Source organism: Hyaena hyaena, unplaced genomic scaffold (genome assembly GCF_003009895.1).
Source record: "Hyaena hyaena isolate Hyena2069 unplaced genomic scaffold, ASM300989v1 scaffold_1171, whole genome shotgun sequence".
Taxonomy (NCBI): Eukaryota; Metazoa; Chordata; class Mammalia; order Carnivora; family Hyaenidae; genus Hyaena; species Hyaena hyaena.
The window spans coordinates 257,552-280,436 of NW_024081805.1; the positions used below are offsets into that span (position 1 = coordinate 257,552).

The 22,885-nt window shown below is 43.1% G+C and overlaps 1 protein-coding gene across 2 annotated transcripts in view; it reads left to right on the top strand.

Moving 5' to 3' along the window:
* The window catches only part of KLHL15 (kelch like family member 15), a 34,878-nt gene extending 28,008 nt beyond the window's left edge, over nucleotides 1-6,870 (top strand). For both annotated transcript variants that reach the window (XM_039222655.1, XM_039222653.1), the window contains one exon: nucleotides 1,792-6,870. In XM_039222655.1, coding sequence (XP_039078586.1) covers nucleotides 1,792-2,901 — 1,110 coding nt within the window. In that variant the 3' untranslated portion in view covers nucleotides 2,902-6,870. The remainder of the gene's footprint in view (nucleotides 1-1,791) is intronic.
* The last annotated feature ends 16,015 nt before the right edge of the window (nucleotides 6,871-22,885 follow it).

The window sequence follows — 22,885 nt, forward strand, 5'->3', positions numbered from 1 at the left end:
TCATGTAGACCATTTGGGCACATCACTTAAGATTCTAAGCCTTGGGTTTTTCGTCAGGAAAACAGGGATGGTTATTAGTCTCTCGCAGGAGGAATAATTTAACTTGAGATGTTACATGTAAAGCCCCCAGTAATGATGTCCATTTTTTCTCTTTTATGTAGTAAGAGCAGGAATTCTCCCCCTTTTTATGCTGTTTACCCCTTTGCTCACCTGGTGAAATCCACCGAAGGACCCCCTTTTCAATGATTTTAAATCCACAAAATTAATTGCTTGGAATTACAAAGGAAGCCAAGTCTATTGAAATGCAATTACCAAAATACTTAAAAACACATTTGTGGTGCTTTCTGTTTCAGCCTGTTTTTTTTTTTTTTTTTTTTTTTTTTGGACCAAGGCGGGTTGTGAATGAAAAAAACTAGGGAGGAGGGAGGAAAGGAGAGGAAGGAAAGAAAGCTCCTAAACATTTACGTGTTTCCCATAGACTCCTAGACCTCTCCACCTCAGCATCCTACCAGCAGTGCAGATTGATCGCCGGTGAAGTGGAATGCCTCTCCAGTGTCCCTTAGTGATCCCGCTCTCCCGAGCGCCTCAAGTCTAAATCCTCAGATCAGTTTGAGTCCTCTCTTGTGCTCCCTGTTGCTACCTCACATCAGTCATGCTCTTCTGCCCGTCTTATGTCTACAGTAACTGATTTGCTCCTTGAAATTAAAGACTCTTATCTTTGTCACTAGGATAGAAGCTTTTTCTTCATGGTCTCCAGTCTCTTCCCTCTTCCTCGAGGTAGCCCGTGAGTGTTTTGGGCCAGTTTGGTGTATGTTGCATATCCTCAGTTCTACAGCACTCCCAGATGTGCTGCACACCCTCATTCCCAACTGGAAGCTGCCTCGTTCATTTACTTACTGGCAAATCTGTATCTATCTTCATTTCCCCAAGCCCATTCTAAGTTCTTTGAGGAAAGAGACCCCATCTTAACATTTTTATGTCCCTATAGGACTTAAGCACAATACTTAAGTGCTTGGTAATCATCACAATGAGGTAGTTCCAGCTCCAAAAAAAAAAAAAAAAAAAAAAACAGGAAGGAAAAACAAACTTGGGGCACACCAGGGTGGCTCAGTTGGTTGAGTGTCTGACTTCGGCTCAGGTCATGATTTCATGGTTTTTTGAGTTCAAGCCCTGCATCGGGCTCTCTGCTGTCAGTGCAGAGCCCTCTGGATCCTCTCTCTCTCTCTCTCAAAAATCAATAAATGTCTAAAAAGAAAAGGAAAAAACTTGACCTTTTCTTGTCAAGTGGGTTATGATTGTAGTTGATGATATCAAACCAAGTGTTATCAAATATCTACTGTAAGTTTTGTGTATATTTAAATTTTTACTAACTCACTAACTTGATTGCCCAAGCTTTTCAGTCATGGCTGTTCTTAACAGTGTTCCTTATGGTTAAGAAAACCATGGCCATGATTTCCTCTTCTGTGAAACCTTCCTTTGTCCTCATAGCCACCACTTATATCCCAGGGCCTGACATACAGTAGATGAATGATTAGTACATTTTGTTAGAGGGATGTAGCTTGTACCTGGAAAAGAAATATTTACTTTAAAAGGTTTGGGGATGTGCATAGATTATTCTGAAAAGAAAAACAGTAAAAGCTTTGCTTAAAAAATAGTATGTGATCTGAACAGGTAAAGCAGTTTTAGTGAAGTAAGCCTCAAGTCATACACTAATCATATTAGTTGGCTTTGATAGCTTGTTTGCCATTGATGTTCTTTCTTTTGGTTAAATTCTTTTACTTGTATTCTTAGGTTAAGACATCCGAATTTTATAGATACTCCCGACAGCTGCGCTATGAAGTTGACCAAGCACTGAATTACTTTCAGAACGTTCACCAGCAGCCTTTGTTGGACATGAAATCAAGCCGCATCCGTTCTGCCAAACCCCAGACTACAGTATTCCGAGGCATGATTGGACATAGCATGGTTAACAGTAAAATCCTTCTCTTAAAGAAACCAAGAGTCTGGTGGGAACTGGAGGGCCCACAAGTTCCTCTGCGCCCGGACTGCCTTGCTATTGTCAATAACTTTGTGTTCTTGTTGGGCGGGGAAGAACTGGGCCCAGATGGCGAATTCCATGCTTCTTCCAAAGTGTTCAGGTATGACCCCAGACAGAACTCTTGGCTCCGGATGGCAGACATGTCTGTGCCACGTTCCGAGTTTGCAGTTGGTGTCATTGGAAAGTTTATTTACGCTGTGGCAGGCAGAACCAGAGATGAGACTTTCTATTCAACCGAGAGATACGACATCACCAATGATAAGTGGGAATTCGTGGATCCTTATCCGGTTAACAAATATGGACATGAAGGGACAGTGCTCAATAACAAGTTGTTCATCACTGGTGGAATCACCTCGTCTTCCACCTCCAAACAGGTGTGTGTGTTTGACCCCAGTAAAGAAGGGACCATAGAACAGCGGACCAGAAGAACTCAAGTGGTTACCAACTGTTGGGAGAATAAGAGCAAGATGAATTACGCAAGATGCTTCCACAAGATGATTTCTTACAACGGCAAGCTGTATGTCTTTGGTGGTGTCTGTGTGATCTTGAGAGCCTCTTTTGAGTCTCAGGGATGCCCTTCCACAGAAGTGTACAACCCAGAGACTGATCAGTGGACCATTTTGGCATCCATGCCAATTGGCAGAAGTGGCCATGGTGTGACTGTGCTGGACAAACAGATAATGGTTCTTGGAGGCCTTTGCTACAACGGTCATTACAGTGATTCCATTCTTACTTTTGATCCAGAAGAAAACAAGTGGAAGGAAGATGAGTACCCACGGATGCCCTGCAAGCTAGATGGTTTACAAGTATGCAACCTGCATTTTCCGGAATATATACTGGATGAGGTCAGACGTTGCAACTAATGACATCTTTCTCCCTTTAAAAAAAGCCAAACAAAAAATTTGTTTGTGACAGAGTAGTTAATTAAAAAACATAAAGAAAAACCTCACCAGTTTTACTATCAAAGCCATTGGTCTAATATCGTAAAAAAATTTTCATTCTGTGCTAGCATCCTTTTCTTTTTCTTTTTTTAGTGGCCTCAAACTCATGCAATAAGTTAATTCAAAGCGCTAGCTCTTGAAACTACTTCCAGAAGCAGTTTAATAGAGTGATCCACTTATCTGGGAAGTTGATTTTATGCTTTAAACATTTCTTTCAGATGTCAGCGTAGGAGTCATGCCTCTTCTAAGAGAAGACCTGATAAGTGTCACTGGATGTAATTTTGGTTCCTATCTCAATCTGAAATATTTTGGAGCATTTATTTCAGTGTATTTCAGTCTGTTAGACCTCTTGGTTTTATTATTTACGTTAAAATTCTTGACCTTTTTGCATGGCTTTTTGCTGAAAATGCAAAAATATAAATTTTCTACAAAGTTAACTTTTTTATATTCAAAACACTATTTCTAAGCTGCCTTCTCTTCTCTGCATTGTGTTAGCAAAAGCATACCCATCCTTGCGTACATCTTAGGAACATACAAGGCACATCTCCTTTTATGCGTGGTTAGGATTCTATATTTTTAAGCTAGTGCACTTGCACACACGGTTTGCCATACTTGTTGAATTTTAGATGTAATGTCTTTTCATGTACTAACATTTTTAGAAAGTTAAAATAACTGGATTCCTCATTTGGTATCAAAGTAGCCTATCTTCAGTCCATACTGATTCAGTAATATTTGAGCTTCTTGTATTCCTGAAACATGTATGGATTTCTGAAAACTAACATTTTGTATTTTATTTTCAAAAGTAAACGTTAGTGTTCCTTATCAATGTATGTCTTCTTTTTGAAAATGTTTTTCTTTGCAGTCTGTTTAACGTTACCCTGTTTTTAGTGAGAATCGGAGTGGTATATGCAGTCCCGGCCCTGCAGCGTGCAAGCACTTTTAAAGAGAATTTAGGTAATACCAGACTCCTAAATAAAAGCCCCTTAAAAGTAAGTGCAACTCCCGTTCTTTACATTCAATAAGGCTGCTGCATCTGTTATTGAATGGAAAGTAGCAACTCGTGGAAAATTTGAGTTCATTTTTTACTTAGAGGTAAGAAATAGAATTATAATCTTACTGGTTATATCTACTTTTTTATTTAGTACAAAATACTTAGTGGCCCTGGGGATGTAAGCCCTCAGCCTTTGTTTTATTTGCTGAAAGCTACTAGCATGAAGGATAGTAACCTCAAAGTTCAGAATGCATCAAGGTTAACTGTTTAAAAGCATTTATAAAAGTGTTGTAGGATTAGCCGTGCACCTTTCAACTCTTTCAACTGGAAGGAAAAACATGTAGTTGACAAAATTAAGCAAGAATAACCAGGGAGTGGATCATTCAAATTGATGCCATTTTCTCGAGTCGAGTCTATATCTGATACAGACTAGATCTACACTGGCAAAACTTGCCAGAGCTTAGGATATTGGTGCAATATTGCAATGCCTTCTTCTATGGCTGTTGTATAAGTTTCTAGTTTCACTTTTTTGGGTTTTTTTTTTTCTGTTTTTTTTTTTCTGTTTTTTTTTTTCTTTTTTGCTGCTGCCACCACTGAACACAAAATGGAAAAGTGAAGTCATAATCATGTTTCCCATGGTAATATGGGTAAAAGTCTTTTTCTACCTTTTAAAGATCATTTTTTAATCATTTTATTTTTGAAAACTAGGAATTAGATTAGCCATTTAATTCTTTTCCTAATATATTAGTTGATTTAGTGTTTTGTTTGTGTGCTGTCTTGCTTTAAAGAAAATAACGATAATGTCTTCATTATTTTCCTCATTGTTGTCTTTTGCTGGAAAAGACCGAGACAGGGTACCCCAACAGGCTTTTAACTTTTACACACCAGTGGTGGTTCTCGTTACTTGCTTAGATATGACTTCATAGTCCTAGTTAGCATAAGATCTGGGCAAACTGTTAAATATTCTTGGTCTTCCATTCTAAAGACACAAGGCCAAGATCACAGTTCATGTTTTAGAAAATTTGTGAAATCTTAACTTGAACTAACTGTGGGTTCAGCTTCACATGTGAGTCATGTCTGACCTGATGTTAGCTATAGTCAGTTTTGAGCTTTAAGAATAGTTGCTATTGCTAGTTGCTATTGCTTGGGTTCTGAATGTATGAGAAAATTCATCTGTTGATAAGTAGTGCTAATATAGGTTATTTTAAATCCATGATTAACCTACATTCCCTTTTAAAATTATGGTTTAATTGCTGAAAGAGATTTATTTTTGTTAAACTAAGCTATGGAGGATTTTTCCGTAGAATTTTTTTCAAGTTTATTTTTTGTGTTCTTCATTTGAAACCATTTTTTGTTTAGATGCATTGTATGTGCTCAAAATAGTGGTTTTTAAAAAATTCAGTAAGCGATTGGAAACCACAGTGTAACTGTTGTGATCTTTGTGTGTTAATTTTCACTTTACATTTTAAACACCAAACTTGACAAAAATAGCTGATCTTCAGTAATTGCATCTTAATTAGAAATGTTTGTTCTGTTCCATATCTTTGACCTTGAATTTCAGTTTTGATTTTAATCTGCCTAAAGAAAATCCTTGCACTACAGCCATTTCACAAAATTCAAGATTCTCACATGGAAGGTTTTGTATTGGAAGAAATACTACTGGTTTTTATAAAGCAAAGCGTAATTAATAGAATTAATAGCTTTTCTTGAGACAGCATTCTCTGTGTCCTCATTACTCTGCTCTGTGTGTGCGTGTTACTCTAATTTGTGAAATATTGACTGAGCCCTTCACTTATCTTTTCTAAAGCAGCACCTTTGGACACCTCATTCTGGGAAGCCTGCTCGAGTCATAGTAAAGGACACACACATTTGTGTGGGGAGAAGTGGTAAAAATGGAGAGTTTTGTCTTAATTACATGAAACTAAGCTTTAAAATATTTTATAACAAATTATTTGAGCTGCATAACCTAAACATGTCAAACGTTCAGTGGGACTATTTTTATATATGTATATGTGGTTGTAGGTCATAACATTTCAGTTTATAATATAAATTGATATTTCAGTTTATAAGCTATCTCTCAGAAAAGACTAGCTCTTTTGAGAATACATAATTTAAAGTTTTAGACTGAAGTAAAACACAACATAGATAATAGTGTAAATTAGCTATAACTGAGGGCTATATGGCAGTAAAACTGCTAGTGCCATTTTTCTTGTTTGCCTATTATACGTTTTTGATTTTTTTTTTGTACTCAACATTTTTAGGGATCATACGTTTATTCAAGCAGATTAGAGTTGGTTTGGGAATAAATATCTTCTAAAAAGAGATTTATCTTCAAAATGAAAGTCCTGAGAAATTTATCAAGAATTTATAAAGTCAAATATTCAATAGACATAGACCAGAATAGGTAAGCTCATGCAAGTCCTACCCTTTCAGTACATACACCCATGTAACTTCCCTGTTACACGAGCGACACTGAGAGAATGCCATCAGCGTGGTTTGTTCCCCCTTAATAATCTTGGATCTTCTTTTTTACATCTTTGGGAACAGCTACATTAAAAACCTTATCAATCAGTATATCAGTAAAGGGTTAGGTGTTTGCTTTCTGAAGGAATGTTCCAGTGAGGTGGTCAGAGGGGTTATTTTCTACCTAACTTGTATATGCCCTATACCTCTTGGGCATACTTTGTCTATAGAAAAATATTTTGACCTTTAGGTACATTTTGGGCCAGTAGTCAAATAATCTTAGGGCCGATTTAAAAATCTTAGAATAATTTAAGGTTTGCCTTTTATACCTGTTTTGAAAGCCTTTACATTTTTGTCAGGTAATTTTTCCCAAGCCGTGAATATAATCTATTCAAACATGTTTATGCTATCCATTCTGTTTTTAAATTGAAAAAAAATGTTAAAAGTGTTTATGAAGAAAAGTTTAAATAAAATATTTTTAATCTTTAAAATATATTTATCTCTTATTATTTGCTATCTTTATGCAATCCATCACTTTCAAAGTCACTCATGACCTGATTAACAGTATACATTTTGTTTTCCTTCAATGTGCCAAGGAAGTACCACAAAAATGTGATTTCTACCAGTGCTTTCAGCCACAGATTCAAATGAGTGCATTAGAGTGAAATTATTTACACTTACGTGCAATGGAAATTTTATAACGAAGCCAAGTAATTAAAGTTCCGCTAACAGAGTTTTGCAGAGTGGAAATACAGAATTGAGAAAGAGCATTTAGAAGCCATAAGCCTTAGTGTGGTGATTTTTAGGTTTCCGTTAGCATTTATAGTTCATTGTTCTTAAAGGCATTTCTGAAGTGAGTGCATAGGCGGAATGAAGCTGCTGCCGCACAGGCCCTTGGCTCCTGTGGGCCTTCTTTAAACTGGACTCCCGAGAAAGGATTCCCTGGGCCCTGGCCTCCAGCCACCTTGCCAGCCTCTTTCTCTCTGTTGCTTCCCACACTTTATTCTGCCGTGAGCTTTGTTAGCTTCTGGCTTCAGATGACCTGCCGTCTTTCCCCTTACCTGCTTGCAAAATCCACGTACTTTCCACCCCAGCTCAGATGTTCTCCTCCCTTCCTGAAACCTGTGTTCTCTCTTCCAGTGAATCAATTGCATCTTCTACATTGAGCGTATTTATAGCTCTTCATTTCGTTTTGTATAGCAGTTGAGTACAATGCTATCTCCACAACTACATCATTGTCCCCTTGGACGAAAGGACTTTCTTTTGTTCCTCTTTGTGCCCTCACATCAAGCGTAATACTTGGGCACAGTAGACACTGAGCTAACTGGTGCAGCACACGACAGATTCCATCTGAGTTACAGGCAGATGCTCTAGGCATTCAGAAGATGAACATAAGGTTCCCCACCAGTTGTGTCTGCTGCTCATTGTACACTGTCCCTGCCCAATTTCACCACACCTCTGGCTTCCGCAATTTTTGTTCTGAGTTCTGACACCTGTCACATCTGTGTAGGGCTCAACCCAGAGTTCCAGCCATCTCCTTAACATCTCACATGTTTTATCAGAATTTCAAACTGAGCAAGTGCAAACCTGAGCACATGATCTGCTTCCCAAACACCCGCCCCTCGTCCTAAGCTCCCTCCGTTATGTGGCTGTACCGCTGTCCAAGTCGGAAACCTGGGAGTTGACCCCCACTGCCTCTCCCCTTCACCCCAGCATCTGGGCTCATCTAGCCCTCACACTTCCAACTCTCAGCTGCCCTCTCGTCCATCTGTACTGCCCTTGTTCAGACCCTCATTGTTCTTGCTGGCCTCTGGGAGCTTGCTTTCTGATCTACCTCCACAATCCGTTTCCTCCTCTGCTGCCAGAGGGAGCTTTCAGCAGGTAAATCATCCTGAAATTGAACAGCCTTTCATAACCTCCCTTCACTCTGAGAAGAAGAGCCAGACTCCCTAGCTAGCATGCCACACAAAGCCCGTCGTGTTCTGCTAGCTTTGCACCTGCTCAGTCTTCTATGTCCCATACTCTAGCTGTGCCAACTACTTGGAGTTCCCTGAATAGACCGTGTTTTCTCCAGCCTCTTGGCCTTTGCACGTGCTCTTCCTCTCTTCCTTTCCTGGCTAAGCCCTCCTTGGCCTTCCAGAACCAGCCTGGACATCATGGTCTTTGCCAAGTCGTCTTTCACACCTTGGGCCGGGTTAACTGTGCCGTTGGTCTTATCACAGCACCTTGTGGATGCCTGTTTGCCGCCACCTCTGACGCTTGGTTATAACTCTTCCCTAATCTCACTCTTAACTGTACTCTTTGAGGGAAAATACTGTGTCTTTATTTTCCAAGAGTCTGACTTAAGCCAGGCACATGGGAAGTCCTTAAAGAAAAACAGAACCCAGAAACTTGGAAGGATACCAGTGAAATGCTCCCGGTGAGGAGGGGCAGCTGTATTAGAGAGGTTGATTGCCCGCAGAAATGGACTTCCCTGAGGGATTTCCCTCCATTCATTTCTGCCACCACCATTGCCAGGTCTAGAAGGTTGATGCATATACAGCTATCATAGTTGCGAGCATACTTCTTCCCCTAACACCTCCGTGTTTCTTACCGGGCAGAAAATTTCAAGTCGAGCACCCCAGAGGGTATTTTGAAGATCAGTAAGTGTTCATTGGTCACAATAATGTTGAGAAAACACTACATACATGTTTTCTTTCCTAGAAAATCTCAAACAGCATGTTAAACGGCTCTGAGAAGTCCTGATTTTGACTCCATTTGGTTTTGTTTAGCTTAGTGTAAACCAAATGTTGCCCACAGAGCTTTTTTTTTTTTTTTTTCCTTCCACGGAATGTAGGTGATCCTTGAATGCTAAGGAATAAGTGGAAGAAAATGAGTACAGAGGACCACTCATGCAGGTGCTGAGGTCTGCACAATTGGACTTCCTTCTGCAGAGGTCCAGTGAGTTTCCAGGTTGAAGACATTTTGCCAAGGTGACATTGCCCTGCGGATTACACATCCCAAGGAAGGTCCCACTTTCTCCCTCAAGAAGTAGGATGAATTTGTATAATTTGTACAACTTGTGTGGTTTACAGAGCAGGACTTCCAGAGTGGCCAGTTAAGGAGCTCAGCCGATCCTCTCCCTAAAAAGCAATGAGAAAATTAAGCAAACTTGTCCAAAAAATGTAGACTCTGGAAATGGACCAAAGGCATACCACAAATCAGAGAAACCTTTATTCAAGAAGATGTGCTGAACCTCTGTAAGAACCGTGGGACTCTGGGACGTTTCAGCCAGGGGCTGCTCCCATCTCCGCTCCCCTTCCCCCAGCTGTGTGGCCCAGGGCTTCTACCGGGCGCTCAGAGCGGCCTGCCTGTACTCGGTGTGGGCAATCCCATGTCACTGTGGCAACCCTGCGGCTAGCCTGGGATCTCAGTAGTGATTGGTTTCAGCAGAAGACTGGCAGGCAGACCAGCCAGAAATGTAACAGGCCTTGGGAATAAGACAGCCTGCTTTATCCCTGGGGGTCCAGTAGGCTGTGTTCACAGACAAGGCCGTGTGCGCCTCAGGGGGGACCCAAGAGGGCCCTAGCAAGCTACCAGTCCCCGGATGGATGTGAGGCCTTGCAAACACAAAACAAAAGCTGGCATAAACTTGGAAACTACTCAGACTTTAAACGCATTCCCCAGGCCACACACAAAGCCACGAGCAAAAAGGTGGAAGCCTTACTGGCCCAAGGTGTTGAAGTGTAACTTCTTAACCGCCCGCTGACCGCTGAGCTCTGCAAGGTCGGGTGATGCCTGGGCATCCAGGCTTAAAAGTAAAAATTTAAAAAACCCAAACTGAGCACTCATACATCAAGGTGGCCGTACACCGTAAGGGAGGGGCAGGGATGGGGGATAGACCACAGAATTCGTCCCGGCGAATCAACGAAACACTACAAACCAAAAAATAGCAGAAACACCACACACTCTCCAGAGTCGCTATGATACATTATCTAAAATGTCCAGTTTCCAACAAAAAATTATGGGACGTGCAAAGAAACTGGAAAGTGTGATGTCGGAAGATAAGGAGCCAATAGAAAACTATCCCTAAGGGATCAGAGTGTTAACGGAAATCAGTATAACTATAGTTTTGTATCCTTTATTTCACATAAAATTGTATTAGAAACAATTTCACAAGTCATTATAATTTCTTTGAAGTTAATATTTTTAGTGATTGTTCAGTGTTCCATAATATGGACAAACCATAATTTAAATGTGCCTCTGTTGTGAGACATAACTACATTTTTAAACTTCTTTACACACACACACACACACACACACACACACACACACACTGTCCAAATTTAGGATTATTTCCTTAATATAATTTCCTAAAGATGAAATTTTAAAATGAACCATTTAAAGTCCCTGACAAATATTACTAGAATAAGCTCCAGGAAAGTTGTACAATATTGCACCCACATCAGCAGTGAATATGAGTTTCTTTATTACACCTTGTACTTTAATAAAAAGAAATAAGCAATGTAAAAGGTAAACATTGTTTAATTCCAGTTTTCACAGCTCTTTGCTGTGTATGTCCTGTGACATTCTTCAATGTCATTCTTTCAATGGTATTTTGATGTTTTATTATGGATTTGGAAGAATTCCTCATCAGCTATGCTTTGCCACCCTTGAGCATATTATTCTAAACAATGACTAGGTATCTTTAATTACTGGGGCAACTTAAAAAACTGTACAGTTAAATTTTAAATATGAAAAGCAAAACAGAATTTAGATAAAAGACATGGGAATTGTACCGATGGAGCAAAATGATTAAGAATTGAATAGTATCTGAGAGATCAAAGCCGATAACGATAGTGAGAAAGGCATGGAGTACATTACAGGTTTTAAAAAATCCATTCAAAAGTTAACAAATAGCACTCTTAGATCTGGAGTATGAGAGGTTTCCCTGTAAGGGTTCCGTGTTCTGTAATGGAAACATACCTTCGGACTTTTACTGAATACCTGCAGTGTGTGCTGGTAGGAACGAAGTTATGTGGAGGTCAAGACAAGCTCCACTGTGCTCTCAATCTAATGGAGAAATAATTAAAAATCACTGAAGGCAAGAAAAGGCGCTAAATAGAAGAAAAAGCAGGATGCTGTCAGAGCTCAAAATTACAATTACTACTGATGAGAATCAGGAAAAGGTTTATGGAGGAATTGGCATTTCTTTCTTTCTTTTTTTAATGTTTTTATTTATTTCTAGGAGAGAGAGAGAGACAGCGTGAGCAGGGGAGGGTCAGAGAGAGAGGGAGTCACAGACTGAAACAGGCTCCAGGCTCCGAGCTGGCAGTCACCACACAGCCCGACGCGGGGCTCGAACCCACGAACCGCGAGATCATGACCTAAGCGAAAGTCGGACGCTTAACTGACTAAGCCACCCAGGCGCCCCTGGAATTGGCATTTCTACTTTGTCATGGAAATTAAGATTTCTCTAGGTAGAGAATATAAAAAAGCGTTCTCAAGAAAGGATGGGCAAAAAAAAAAAAAAAAAAAATACAGGAGGTCACATGAGGCAGGAGGTTCTGATCCAGGCCATGCACCCAAATCCAATCTATCAGTCTTCAAGTGGATTCTAGTACTGGTAGGAATAAGCATAAAACAGCGCCTAGGATATTTGCTGGGAAAGAACAAAAAATGGCTGAAGACTCATTTTAACTCAGTAACAGAATGTTTAAGAATTTAAGAAAAACACTGACCACGGAAAATTTAGACTCCATAAAAATAACACAATAAAAGTGACAATAGCAAAACTTTATATGATTACATTTGTAGCCTTAAGTTGGGGTCCCTGGTAGCTGACTTCTAGATGAGAATCAGGGTACAAGTAATTTGCTTAAGAAACACCATTCCAGAGAGCATCAGTAGGGCCGGGGAATTAAGACAGAAGAGGATGAGCCAGTAAAGGGTACATCACCTCGAGTTTGCCACCGGAGGTAACAGGCTCTGATACTGCCCCCCCAACACCCCACCCCAGGGAACTAGAAAAAACCATGGAGATCATAGCTGAGAGTCACCCCCCGCCCCAGGAGGACATGGGAGCCTCTGTCATTGGCTGAGGATTGTCCCTGGGGCACATTAGCTCCCCAGAACTTCTGGCCTGATCCCAGTGTCGGGCTCCGAAAAAGCCCCCGGGTGGGCAGTCACAGGTGTTTGCACTCAGAAGCCAACCACCCTTCTTGTGTACTGAACGGTGGGTGCCGGGAGGGGGGAGGGTGTGGGTGGGCCACCACTACTATCTGCTACGTTTGTTAGCGACTCAAAACACTTGGAAGAATCGCATTTTCTTGGGGCACCTGGGTGGCTCAGTCGGTGAAGCATCCGAGTCTTGATTTCGGCTTAGGTCATGATCTCACCGTTCGAGACTTGGGAGCCCCGCGTTGGTCTCCACACTGCTTAGGATTCTCCCTCTCTCTCTCTCTCTCTCTCAAAATAAATACGTAAACTTAAAAAAAAGAAACCACATTTTATTGACACAATTTAGGCCCACAAAATTCACAACATGGGAAACTGGCAGACCTAATTGCCCTACAAGTAAACTCACTCGAGAGAGGTTAAAATGTAAAAATTTTTACTTAGACAAGTTTTCAAACAAATCAGAGTGACATTTTTATGAATAAGAATTTTCCAGATGAAAATAATTCCATTAAAATAAAAGCAAATAAAAAATACTAGAATCGTTCTATCTGCATTATGTAGACAATTGATATCAAGGAATTAAAGTGATTCGAGATTGCTTAGAAAAATATGGTCTTTATAAAATTTCTTCAGTGTTGGCATGATTCTGATTAGAATGTTTGTACTAACAAACATGGAGTCACAGTGTCCTCAGGCTCAAAACAAGAGGAGGATCGAAACATCCTGTTCTTGAGTTGCTAGAGGCCAAAAAATGAAGAAGATTTGTGCCAGGGGAAATTGCATGGGTAAATGCAGAGTGGAAAAGCATATGGAATGCTTTGGGAATGATGAATTCCTTACTGACAGAGCTATGGGAGCAGATGTTAAGCAAAAAAAAAAAATTATATTCATGAATATTCTGTAGATCTGCAGATTTCTTTGTTGAAGGAGAAGAGAAAACTTGGATCTATAGTCCACCAGTAAACTCCTCACAGCTTTGCATTAAAACATCCCATGTCCTTATAGAAAAATAATAAAAATCCATTAAAGTAATGAGAGTTTGACAGACAACATAAAATTATGAACAGCCTTGAAAATAATTGTAAGGCAAATAGAGTTAGACTGAGAAAAAGGGATGCATACTTCACCTCATGGAATACCTGGGCTTCCGTTCATGAAGGAGAGCAACTGGAGAAAGATCAAGAAAAAAAAAAAGGTACATTGTTCTTGCTACATTAATTGTGTCCCGACTCAGAAACTTGGGCCTTCACTCTCCAGAAGACTGGGCATTCATAGCTCTTGATCCCAAGGAGCTATACTGTAAAGCAGGAAGTTTTGTTCCTGAGTTTTGCCCCTTTTCTGGAAACCCCTGTCTGCCCTCTGCCACCCTCTCGTCCCCATCCCCTCTGTCGCTTCTTGTCCCCCAGTTCCCCACCGCCTCCAGCCTACCCACTGCCTTTTTTTTACGTTGAAACAGAACAACCTTGTTTTTTTATTAATTAATTAATTATTTAAAAATGTTTGATGTTCATCCGTTCTTGAGAGAGAGACAGAGAGGGGGTGGGGGAGGGGCAGAGAGAGACGGAGACACAGAATCTGAAGCAGGTTCCAGGCTCCCAGCTGTCAGCCCAGAGCCCGATGCGGGGCTGGAACCCACAAACTGTGAGATCATGACCGGAGCCGAAGTCGGATGCCCGACCCACTGAGCCACCCAGGCGCCCTGAAACAGAACAACCTTGTTAATCAGCTAGGTAGGAAGTTAGGGCAGACCGGCCGTGGTACAGAACGTATCCTCCCCCATTACTCACTCACTGTAGGTGACCACAGACATAGGAAGAACCGCTTCACTTACTGTCATTGGCTTCCAGTACCGTAGACGGAGACAAGAAGAGGAAGGTGATAACCACAGGAGAACAAGGAGGTACAATAAGGGAAAGCTTGTTAGAAGCTGGAACGTGGCCAGGAAGCCATGCCCGTCAACTAACCCACTTTCCAGCTGCCGATATCAAGGGGGTAGAAACGCTACCCAAATGCGTACAAGCTGGGACTAAAGGCAACCCCCATATTCTATGGACACGCTAAGTCTGGAAGGGTTTTGGGCCTCCAACCAAAGACTATGGGATGAAAGAAACAGTTGGAAGACTGAAAGAAAGGAAATACTTGTGGAAAATCATCGGCTTTCAGACACAGAAGAAAAAGTCAAACTCTTTGGCCTCTTCATAAGATTGCAAATAACCATAACTTCTGTGCATGAGGAACAAAAGGTCATAGGTAGGCGAAGGGCAAAAGTTGAAAAGGTAGTTGACTCAAAGAAGACTGTGTGAAAATTCCCAAGGCGTCAACAAAATTAAAAGCCATATACAGTCAGTAAAGAATAGAAAGGCTGGGGGCGCCTGGGTGGCTTAGTCGGTTAAGCGTCCGACTTTCGCTTGGGTCATGATCTCGCGGTTTGTGGGTTCGAGCCCCACGTCGGGCTCTGTGCTGACTGCCAGCTCAGAGCCTGGAGCCTCTTTCAGAGTCTGTGTCTTACTCTCTCTCTGACCCTCCCCTGCTCACGCTGTCTCTCTCTCTCTCTCCTAGAAATACATAAAACATTAAAAAAAAAAAAAGAATAGAAAGGCTGACGTGAAAGACATCCTTAAGACACTTTCCCAGAATGCAGGTGAAAGTGACGAAGACATTCAGTTTTTCACCACGTGCTTCACGAGCACCTCCTATGTGCCAGTCACCTCTAGGTGATGGATCTAAAGACCCTCACATTCTTTATCATCAGAGTGTGAGAGGCAGCAGTTAAACACAAATGAACATATAACTGCAAATCATGATGATTGCCACAACTAAACACTGGTACTATGACGATTGCCTGGGAGAAGCTAGTTCTGATTGGGTGGTTAGCGAGCGGCTCTCTAAAGAAGGGATAGATAGCTGGAGATACAAAGGACGAATAAGAGAGAACCAAAAAATAGAAAGCGGGCAGAGGTGCGGAGCCCTGCAGCAAGAAAAGCATGTGGGGCAGCAGAGAGACTGAAAAGAGAACCGGGGCATCTGGTTGAAGAGAGGAAGGTGGGGAATGTGGTGCAAGGTGTGGCGGACAAGTACCAGGGCTACCCCACACGAGGCCACCGGAGGCTGGGTGAGAAGCCTTTATTTTATTCTAAGGGATACGAGAAGCCATCGAAGGGTTCTAAGTAGATGGCAGATGTGATTTATGTTTTAAAAGGTCCTCCGGTGCCTGAAAGGGGGAAGCGTCATATTGGGAAGCTCACCGAGGGGCCCAGGGCAGCGTAAATGGTGACGGCAACTGGGACAGCGGTGGGGGCTGACACGGCAGGCAGAGGAGAGAATGGCATCAGGACACGCTCTGGAGTCCACAGCTGGCAGAACCTGGGTTTTTTTTATTTATACGAGGTAACAGGGAAGAGATGGCCCCCAAACAACTCCTGGGTCCATCTTGAACACAGGCCTTATGATGATGCCATTAGCTCCGATGGGGAAGACAGGAGAGCGATTTGGGGAGGGGACAGCGAGAGGGCAGGTCAGGGCCCATCAGGTCTCAGAAGTTTGTGAGGTGTTCAAGAGTGAAGAAGTCAAAAATGTCACCAGATATACCACTCTGGGTGAGGCTGAGAAGAAAGGCCAGAACTGGAGCGATGCACTGGCCAGTCATCTGCCGTTACAGATAGTACTTAATTGTTTTGACTCGATGTCCCTTTTCCTTATGGAAATATTCAAAGATACACAGAAGTAGGAGTGCCTGGGTGGCTCAGTCAGTTAAGCGTCCAACTTCGGCTCAGGTCGTGATCTCACAGTCCATGGGTTCGAGCCCTGTGTCAGGCTCTGTGCCGACAGCTAGCTCGGAGCCTGGAGCCTGCCTCAGATCCCGTGTTTCCCTCTCTCTGCCTCTCCCCTGCTCACTGTGTCTCTCAAAATAAAATAAATCCATAAAAAATTTTACAAAGATACAGAGAAGTAGACAAAATATGATGCTGAATCCGTACCCATCATAGTACAAATAATATTTTGCCATGAGAAGGGTAAGTGTCCTGAAGAGAATCAGAAAGATCTCAAATCCCACTGACTGCTCCAGCCTGAGTTTCCTCATCTGAAAAATGGGAATATTTCAACCTATCTCAGGGAGTCCTTGTGACAATAAAAGAGATGAATCATGTCAACAGTGTGTGGTAACCAATGTTAAACATTAATATTGTTATTGTTGAGTGGGCAATACTGATCCAAAATACATCAAGGTCAGAGAGTGGAAGCTCAGGGGCAAGTCTGGAAATCAGGGAGCTCTTACCGAGAGAACAAAACAGAAGCTGCAGACACAACTAGGGTAAGTTTGGGATTCTCTCAGAGGTGAATTGAGCCGAGTCCGCAGCACAAATCTGACCGGGTAAAATTAAGATTCCAATGAAGTGTCAGTTGTGCATGTAGGACTCAGGTGACCGGCAACGGAGTCCCCAGTTTATGGTAATGAAAATTCACATGAAAATGAAGCGAGGAGTCAGAGCATGACATGATCTATTTGGTGAGAAGTTGGGAAGGTTTTCCCTGTAAAGCATGACCCCGGGAGTAGTCAGAAAACACGAATTATTAATAAAAGGGTTACAGAGTCCCGTGCTCCGGAGCAGAGCTTCTGGAACTTTAATGTGCACACAACCCTCCCTCCCCGCCCCCGGGGGTGTTGTGAACGTGCTGTTCTGCCGGTGGGGGGCCAGGACCTCCCGGAGACTCATTTCCAGCAAGCCCCTTTCCCCAGGCCTCTGGGCTGAGCCCGGGGGATTTCTGGGAACGCGCAGTGCGGTTGCTCCTCGAGCTGACTGCTCAAGTGTGTCGCTGAGAAGTCGTGTGCCGCTGCTAGGACAGTGGGACGGGCAAGGGGTAGAAACTCTTTCCCTAATGAGGCCTGGAAGTGCTCCGGGGATCATTACCTGCACCCACGTCCCCGCCCCGGGGAACTCAATATTCGGAGGTGGGGAGAGATGGTAGATACGGGGAACACAGACAGGTTCTGGCCGTTCCCAGCCAAGAGACGCAGTCTTGACAGTCTTGAACCATCTTTGATCTTGGGTGGGGCGGGGGAAGGGTTTCCTAAGCTTGGGGAAGATCTCCCTGCAGACTGAAAGAGCTCACCCCACTTCGGGGAAAACCACCTACCCACGCACACAGCGGGCAACAATTTGTAACTACAACTTTAACTACAAAAAGGTTCACAACCACTGAGGCAGGAGAAGACCTCGTTCACCGAGGGCTCACCCTGTGTCCTGCAGGCCGCTCGCTGCTTTCCTCAGTTCTCTCCCCTGAACCTGAACCTCACCTTGGCTTCCAGTAAAGCCGCTGGGGCCAGCCTCCACGTCCGCCGCATTCCGGCCCTCCCCCCCCCCACCCCTCCGTCCCCAGCGAGCCCGTCGGGACCCCTTTGCCCTCCAGCTGCCGCCGCTCTCTTCCGGCCCCCGCCGTCGCGGCACAGGCGGCTCTGGGCTCCCCGCAGCCCGGTGGCCCTGGACGGAAGAGAGTCTGTCCTCTGGCCTCGCCACAGAACCACGGGGCGGCCTCGGTGCCGCGTGCTCGCCCTCGGGTCCCCCCCGCCCCCCACCTCCGGCAGGCAGGGGCCAAGGGGCTGGAGTGAGGTGCCGGGCCAGAGGCCGGGCGGCTGCGGTTAGAGGTGCGAGCAGAATTCAAAGGTCGCGGTGAGGAAACACGAGCACATAAAAGAGAGGAAGGATGGTTTGGAGCAAGTGCAAAGGGCCCGAGGCGGCGAGGCCTAGGGGTTGCCCCACCTTACAGACGATGGGGGCAAGGACTGCGGAGGTCAAGTGACGTGCCCGCGGTCACACATCTGGAACTCTCCACCGCTAGGCGATAAGGCAACAGAGTCCGTCTGCTTTTCGGCGTCTCAACGGAGCAACAGCTGGGGTTTTTAGAGAACGGGGCTGTAAGGGAAGATTCACACGCTCCGCGAGTTGTCTTTCACAGGGATGGCTACCAACGACCAGGGCACACACTCCTGTAAGTGCTTCATATATATTGACTCATTCACTCCACCAACACCCGCCATTTTACAGAGGAGACCGCTGAGGGTTTAGGTCACTTTTCTAAGAGCCAGGATGGGGCCCAGGCAATTGGATCTTCTCCGCCCGTGCTGTGAACTGCTTCCCTACTGAGGGTTCAAATGTGTGTCATCAACACCCACTTCCTGAAAAAAAATTTAATATATCCTCTAATAACAAGATATTTAAAAATAGTTCAAAAATGAGAAAATTGTGTCAAAATGACAGTGTTTAACAGTGTACATGATTACCCTGTTTCTAAATCTAAGATTTTAGTAATAAGAAGAGGATGGTAAGAGTGGGCTCCACTTGGCCAAAGCGGGAGGAATGAAAAGATTACCATTTTGGGGCACCTCGGGGGCTCAGTCAGTTAAACTTCCAACTCTTGGTTTCCACTCAGGTCATGGTCTTGTGGTGGTGAGAGGGAGCTCTGTGCTGGGGGTGGAGCCTGCTTAAGATTCTCTCTCTCCCACTCCCTCTCCCTTTACTCCCTCCCGCCCCCCAGCACATACCACCATTTTGTCTAAAAAATACTGATAATTTAAGAAATATAGGCCACAGAACACTTTTTCAGATTGCTGTCCTTCGTCAATATTTTATTTAGCAGTTTTCCAAATACAGCTGGTGCCCCAAACTCCTCTAAAGGAAAACAATAAGGTTTCTGTGTTGTTTTTTTTTTTAAGGATAAATGGTAAGGGTTTTTTTTTAATGTTTATTTTATTTTTTTGAGACAGAGAGAGACAGCGCTTGAGTGGGGGAGGGGCAGAGATCGAGGGAATCACAGAATCCGAAGCAAACTCCAGGCTCTGAGCTGTCAGCACAGAGCCCGACGCGGGACTTGAGCTCACCGTTGGCGAGATCGTGACCATAGCCAAAGTCGGCTGCCCAGCTGACTGAGCCACCCGGTAAGGGTTTTTTTTCTGTTAGTTTTTGGTAATATGAACTCACAGATTTACACTTATCTGATGTGTTTCAAACCACTGCAATTATGTTTAATGGTGCTCAAATGATCCCAATTGTGGGTAGGGGGTACTTTGAATTGGTTCCTGAGTCCTTTTGCCATATCTTCATGTCTCTGATAGATTTATTGCTATCAAAACACCTCATATGTGTTCTTTCCCAGACCCACAGAATGCTTAAAGGCCATACCTACTAGTCCTAAAGGAAGTGTATGTGCCTTCCAAAGCAATGTAGAAGATAAAAACAAAGAAAATACTCATGAGAGAAACAAATCATAAAACAAAGGAAATGGCAAAGAAGCATTTAAAAATGGCATACTACATGGCAATGAGGAAGAATGAAATCTGGCCACGTGTAGCAACATGGATGGACCTTGAGGGTGTTATGCTGAGCGAAATAAGTCAGGCAGAGAAGGACAAATACCATATGTTTGTACGTATACAAGGATTAGGAGGAACTTAATGGAGGACCATGGGGGAGAAGAAGGGGGGAAATGGTGGGGGAGAGGGAGGGAGGCAAACCATGAGAGACTCTTGAATACTGAGAACAAACTGAGGGCTGATGGGGGTGGGGGAGAGAGGAAGGGGAGGTGATGGGCATGGAGGAGGGCACTTGTGGGGATGAGCACTGAGTGTTACATGGAAACCAACTTGACAATAAACTATGAAAGAAAAAAATAGCATAGAAGAAGATGAAACATAATAAATTAAATATGTTAATTATAATGATAAATCATTATAATGATAAATATCAATGGAACCTACTCTTATATTTAGAAATGAAATTTCCCACACTGGATTTTTAAAAATCAATTCTATGTTAATTTATAAAAAAATCACACAATCGCCCAAAAAGATCAATGTAAGAGAATGGGAAAAAATATGAGAAGCAGACACAAATGAAGGAAAACAGAGGATCAAAATATTTAAACCAGTAAAATTTGAGACAAAAAAGAAACAAAATGGCGTTGAAATGTATACAATCAAAATATGAAGGACAGAGATTCGCTCACTTAATGACAAAATTAATGTCTTATTTAAAAGCTTCCTGGTGGGGCACGTGGGTGGCTTAGTCGGTTAAGTGTCCGACTTTCGCTTAGGTCATGATCTCGCGGTTTGTGGGTTCGAGCCCCGCGTCGGGCTCTCTGTGCTGACTGCCAGCTCAAAGCCTGGAGCCTGTTTCAGTCTGTGACTCCCTCTCTCTCTGACCCTCCCCTGCTCACGCTGTCTCTCTCTCTCTCTCTCCTAGAAATAAATAAAACATTAAAAAAAAATAAAAAAAAAAGCTTCCTGGAAAGAAACATGTATATATACTAGACAACTTGACTTTTTTCCTAGTGCCCATGGAACACTTACAAAAATGGAATATGTATGTGCACTAATAGTGGCACTTAAACAGCGTTCAGCTGCTGGAGAATACGCCCAGGACCCAAAATGACAAAGCCTACAAATGTACAGTTTATATCACAGGGAACAGACGTGCTACGACAAAAGCCTGAACGTCAGAGTATGCATCACAGCCTATGAGTCACAGTAGGGGTGTGCAGAAGCCAGGTGCAGGTTCCTAATGTCCCCTTTCTGTAAGGGCCAGGTCAGATGTTTCCTAGATTGGGGACCACTGATGTGTGCACAGAACCCTTCAGAACCAGGCCAACTACAGTGAAGGATCTGCTGACGTTGTTTACACTCTGCCTGTCTCCTGGACATATCCCGGCTGCAGAACCAGCAGAACCCCGGGGTCGGGGCAGGGGAGTAGCCCTCCAAGACCAGGTGCAAGTCTTCAACCTCATTGTTATTAAAAACAATGCCAACGGGCTGTGTCAAACTGCTCTGAAACTCTCTGGACTCACGGTTACAGAGACATTCTACATCAATGCTTCACGCTTTGACCAGGAGTCAGGGTCAAGCAGGAGCTTTAATTTAAGCAAACAGCTCAGGTTAATTACAGAGCTGCTGTGACTAACCTTTACAGCACAGTAGCAAACCACTAAACATATCTCAATAATTTGCAAAATGCTGAAACCATACGAATGCTATTTTTGGACCACAATTCAAAAAAATGAATAAACAGGATGAATACAAAGTAATCAAAATGCTAATTAAAACAAGGTATTTTTCAAAGAATATAAGTCTGATGAAAAGTAATCAGAATGCTAATATCGAAGGTCAGCAAGGATCTAGGCTAACTAGGACTCTTCATTCACTGCTTCTGGAAACATACATTAGTAGGACTTTCCCCAGTACATCACGGTAATCCGTATCTCCAAAAGGTACATTCTCTTGACCCAGAAATCACGTATTTGGCATTTCTACCTGAGCAAATACTTGAGGATATGGGCAGACATGCATGTTTATCTCAGCGCAGTGGATAATGGCGGAATGTTGGCAACAATCAAAATTTCCAGAAATATGGAGCCTGTTTCAGTAAGTTATATCCATGTATCATTCAAAATAATTTTGTAGAGGTCTATTTGAACAGGCTATGTTAGATGCATGTCTACATTCCTTTCCATGCTTTTCTATCCTAACAGAACTCAGATACTAATCAGGGGAGCAATGCTCACTGCTCCAGGCACAATCATGAAAATTCAGTCCCCACCTTCCCAGCTTCCCTCTTATTTAGAAGTGACCATGTGATCCATCTCCGGTCAACGAAATGTGAAGAGAAGTCTCCTAGGAGATTTGAGAAAGTTTTTTGCTTTCCTAATGAAAGAGAAAGATGATGTTGATGCCAAAGATCATCTGCTGCAGACCTTATATCAAGTGAGAATAATTAACTCTTTGTTAAGCAAGAGCTGGTTGGATTTTCTGTTATCTGGAGCCCAAAATGCCTCTCACTGGTGGATATTATGATGTGCTTCCCCAGATCCCCCTTCAGGACTTCCAGATACTGAGGGGGCCGCAGGCTGACAGTCGTCATCTGTCTGGGGCCCAGGAATTGCACTCAGCTGAAGTTGGCTGCCTTGCCCAGTGTCACATCCCCTTCCCAGAGACAGCCCGCATCCCACTCCACAGGAGTAAAAAGGCCCAGCCTTCTTCCTTCAATTTGGGATAACACTGCAGGGCTCTTCCAGATTCAGAGCTGAGGCCTTGCAACTGAGGACTGCACCATTGCCTAACCCTTCTGCCCGAACCGACATGGCTCCCTTCCGTGGTGGTGCCGATCTTAAAGTGCTCCCTAATAAACTTGCTGCACTCAAGTCTCTGTCTCAGAGTCTGTTTCCTGCACCCGGGGCATCAGTGACACATTTATCCACGTAAAAAGCTGTTCAAAATATGTTCCTAAATGACAAGAGCTCATAAAG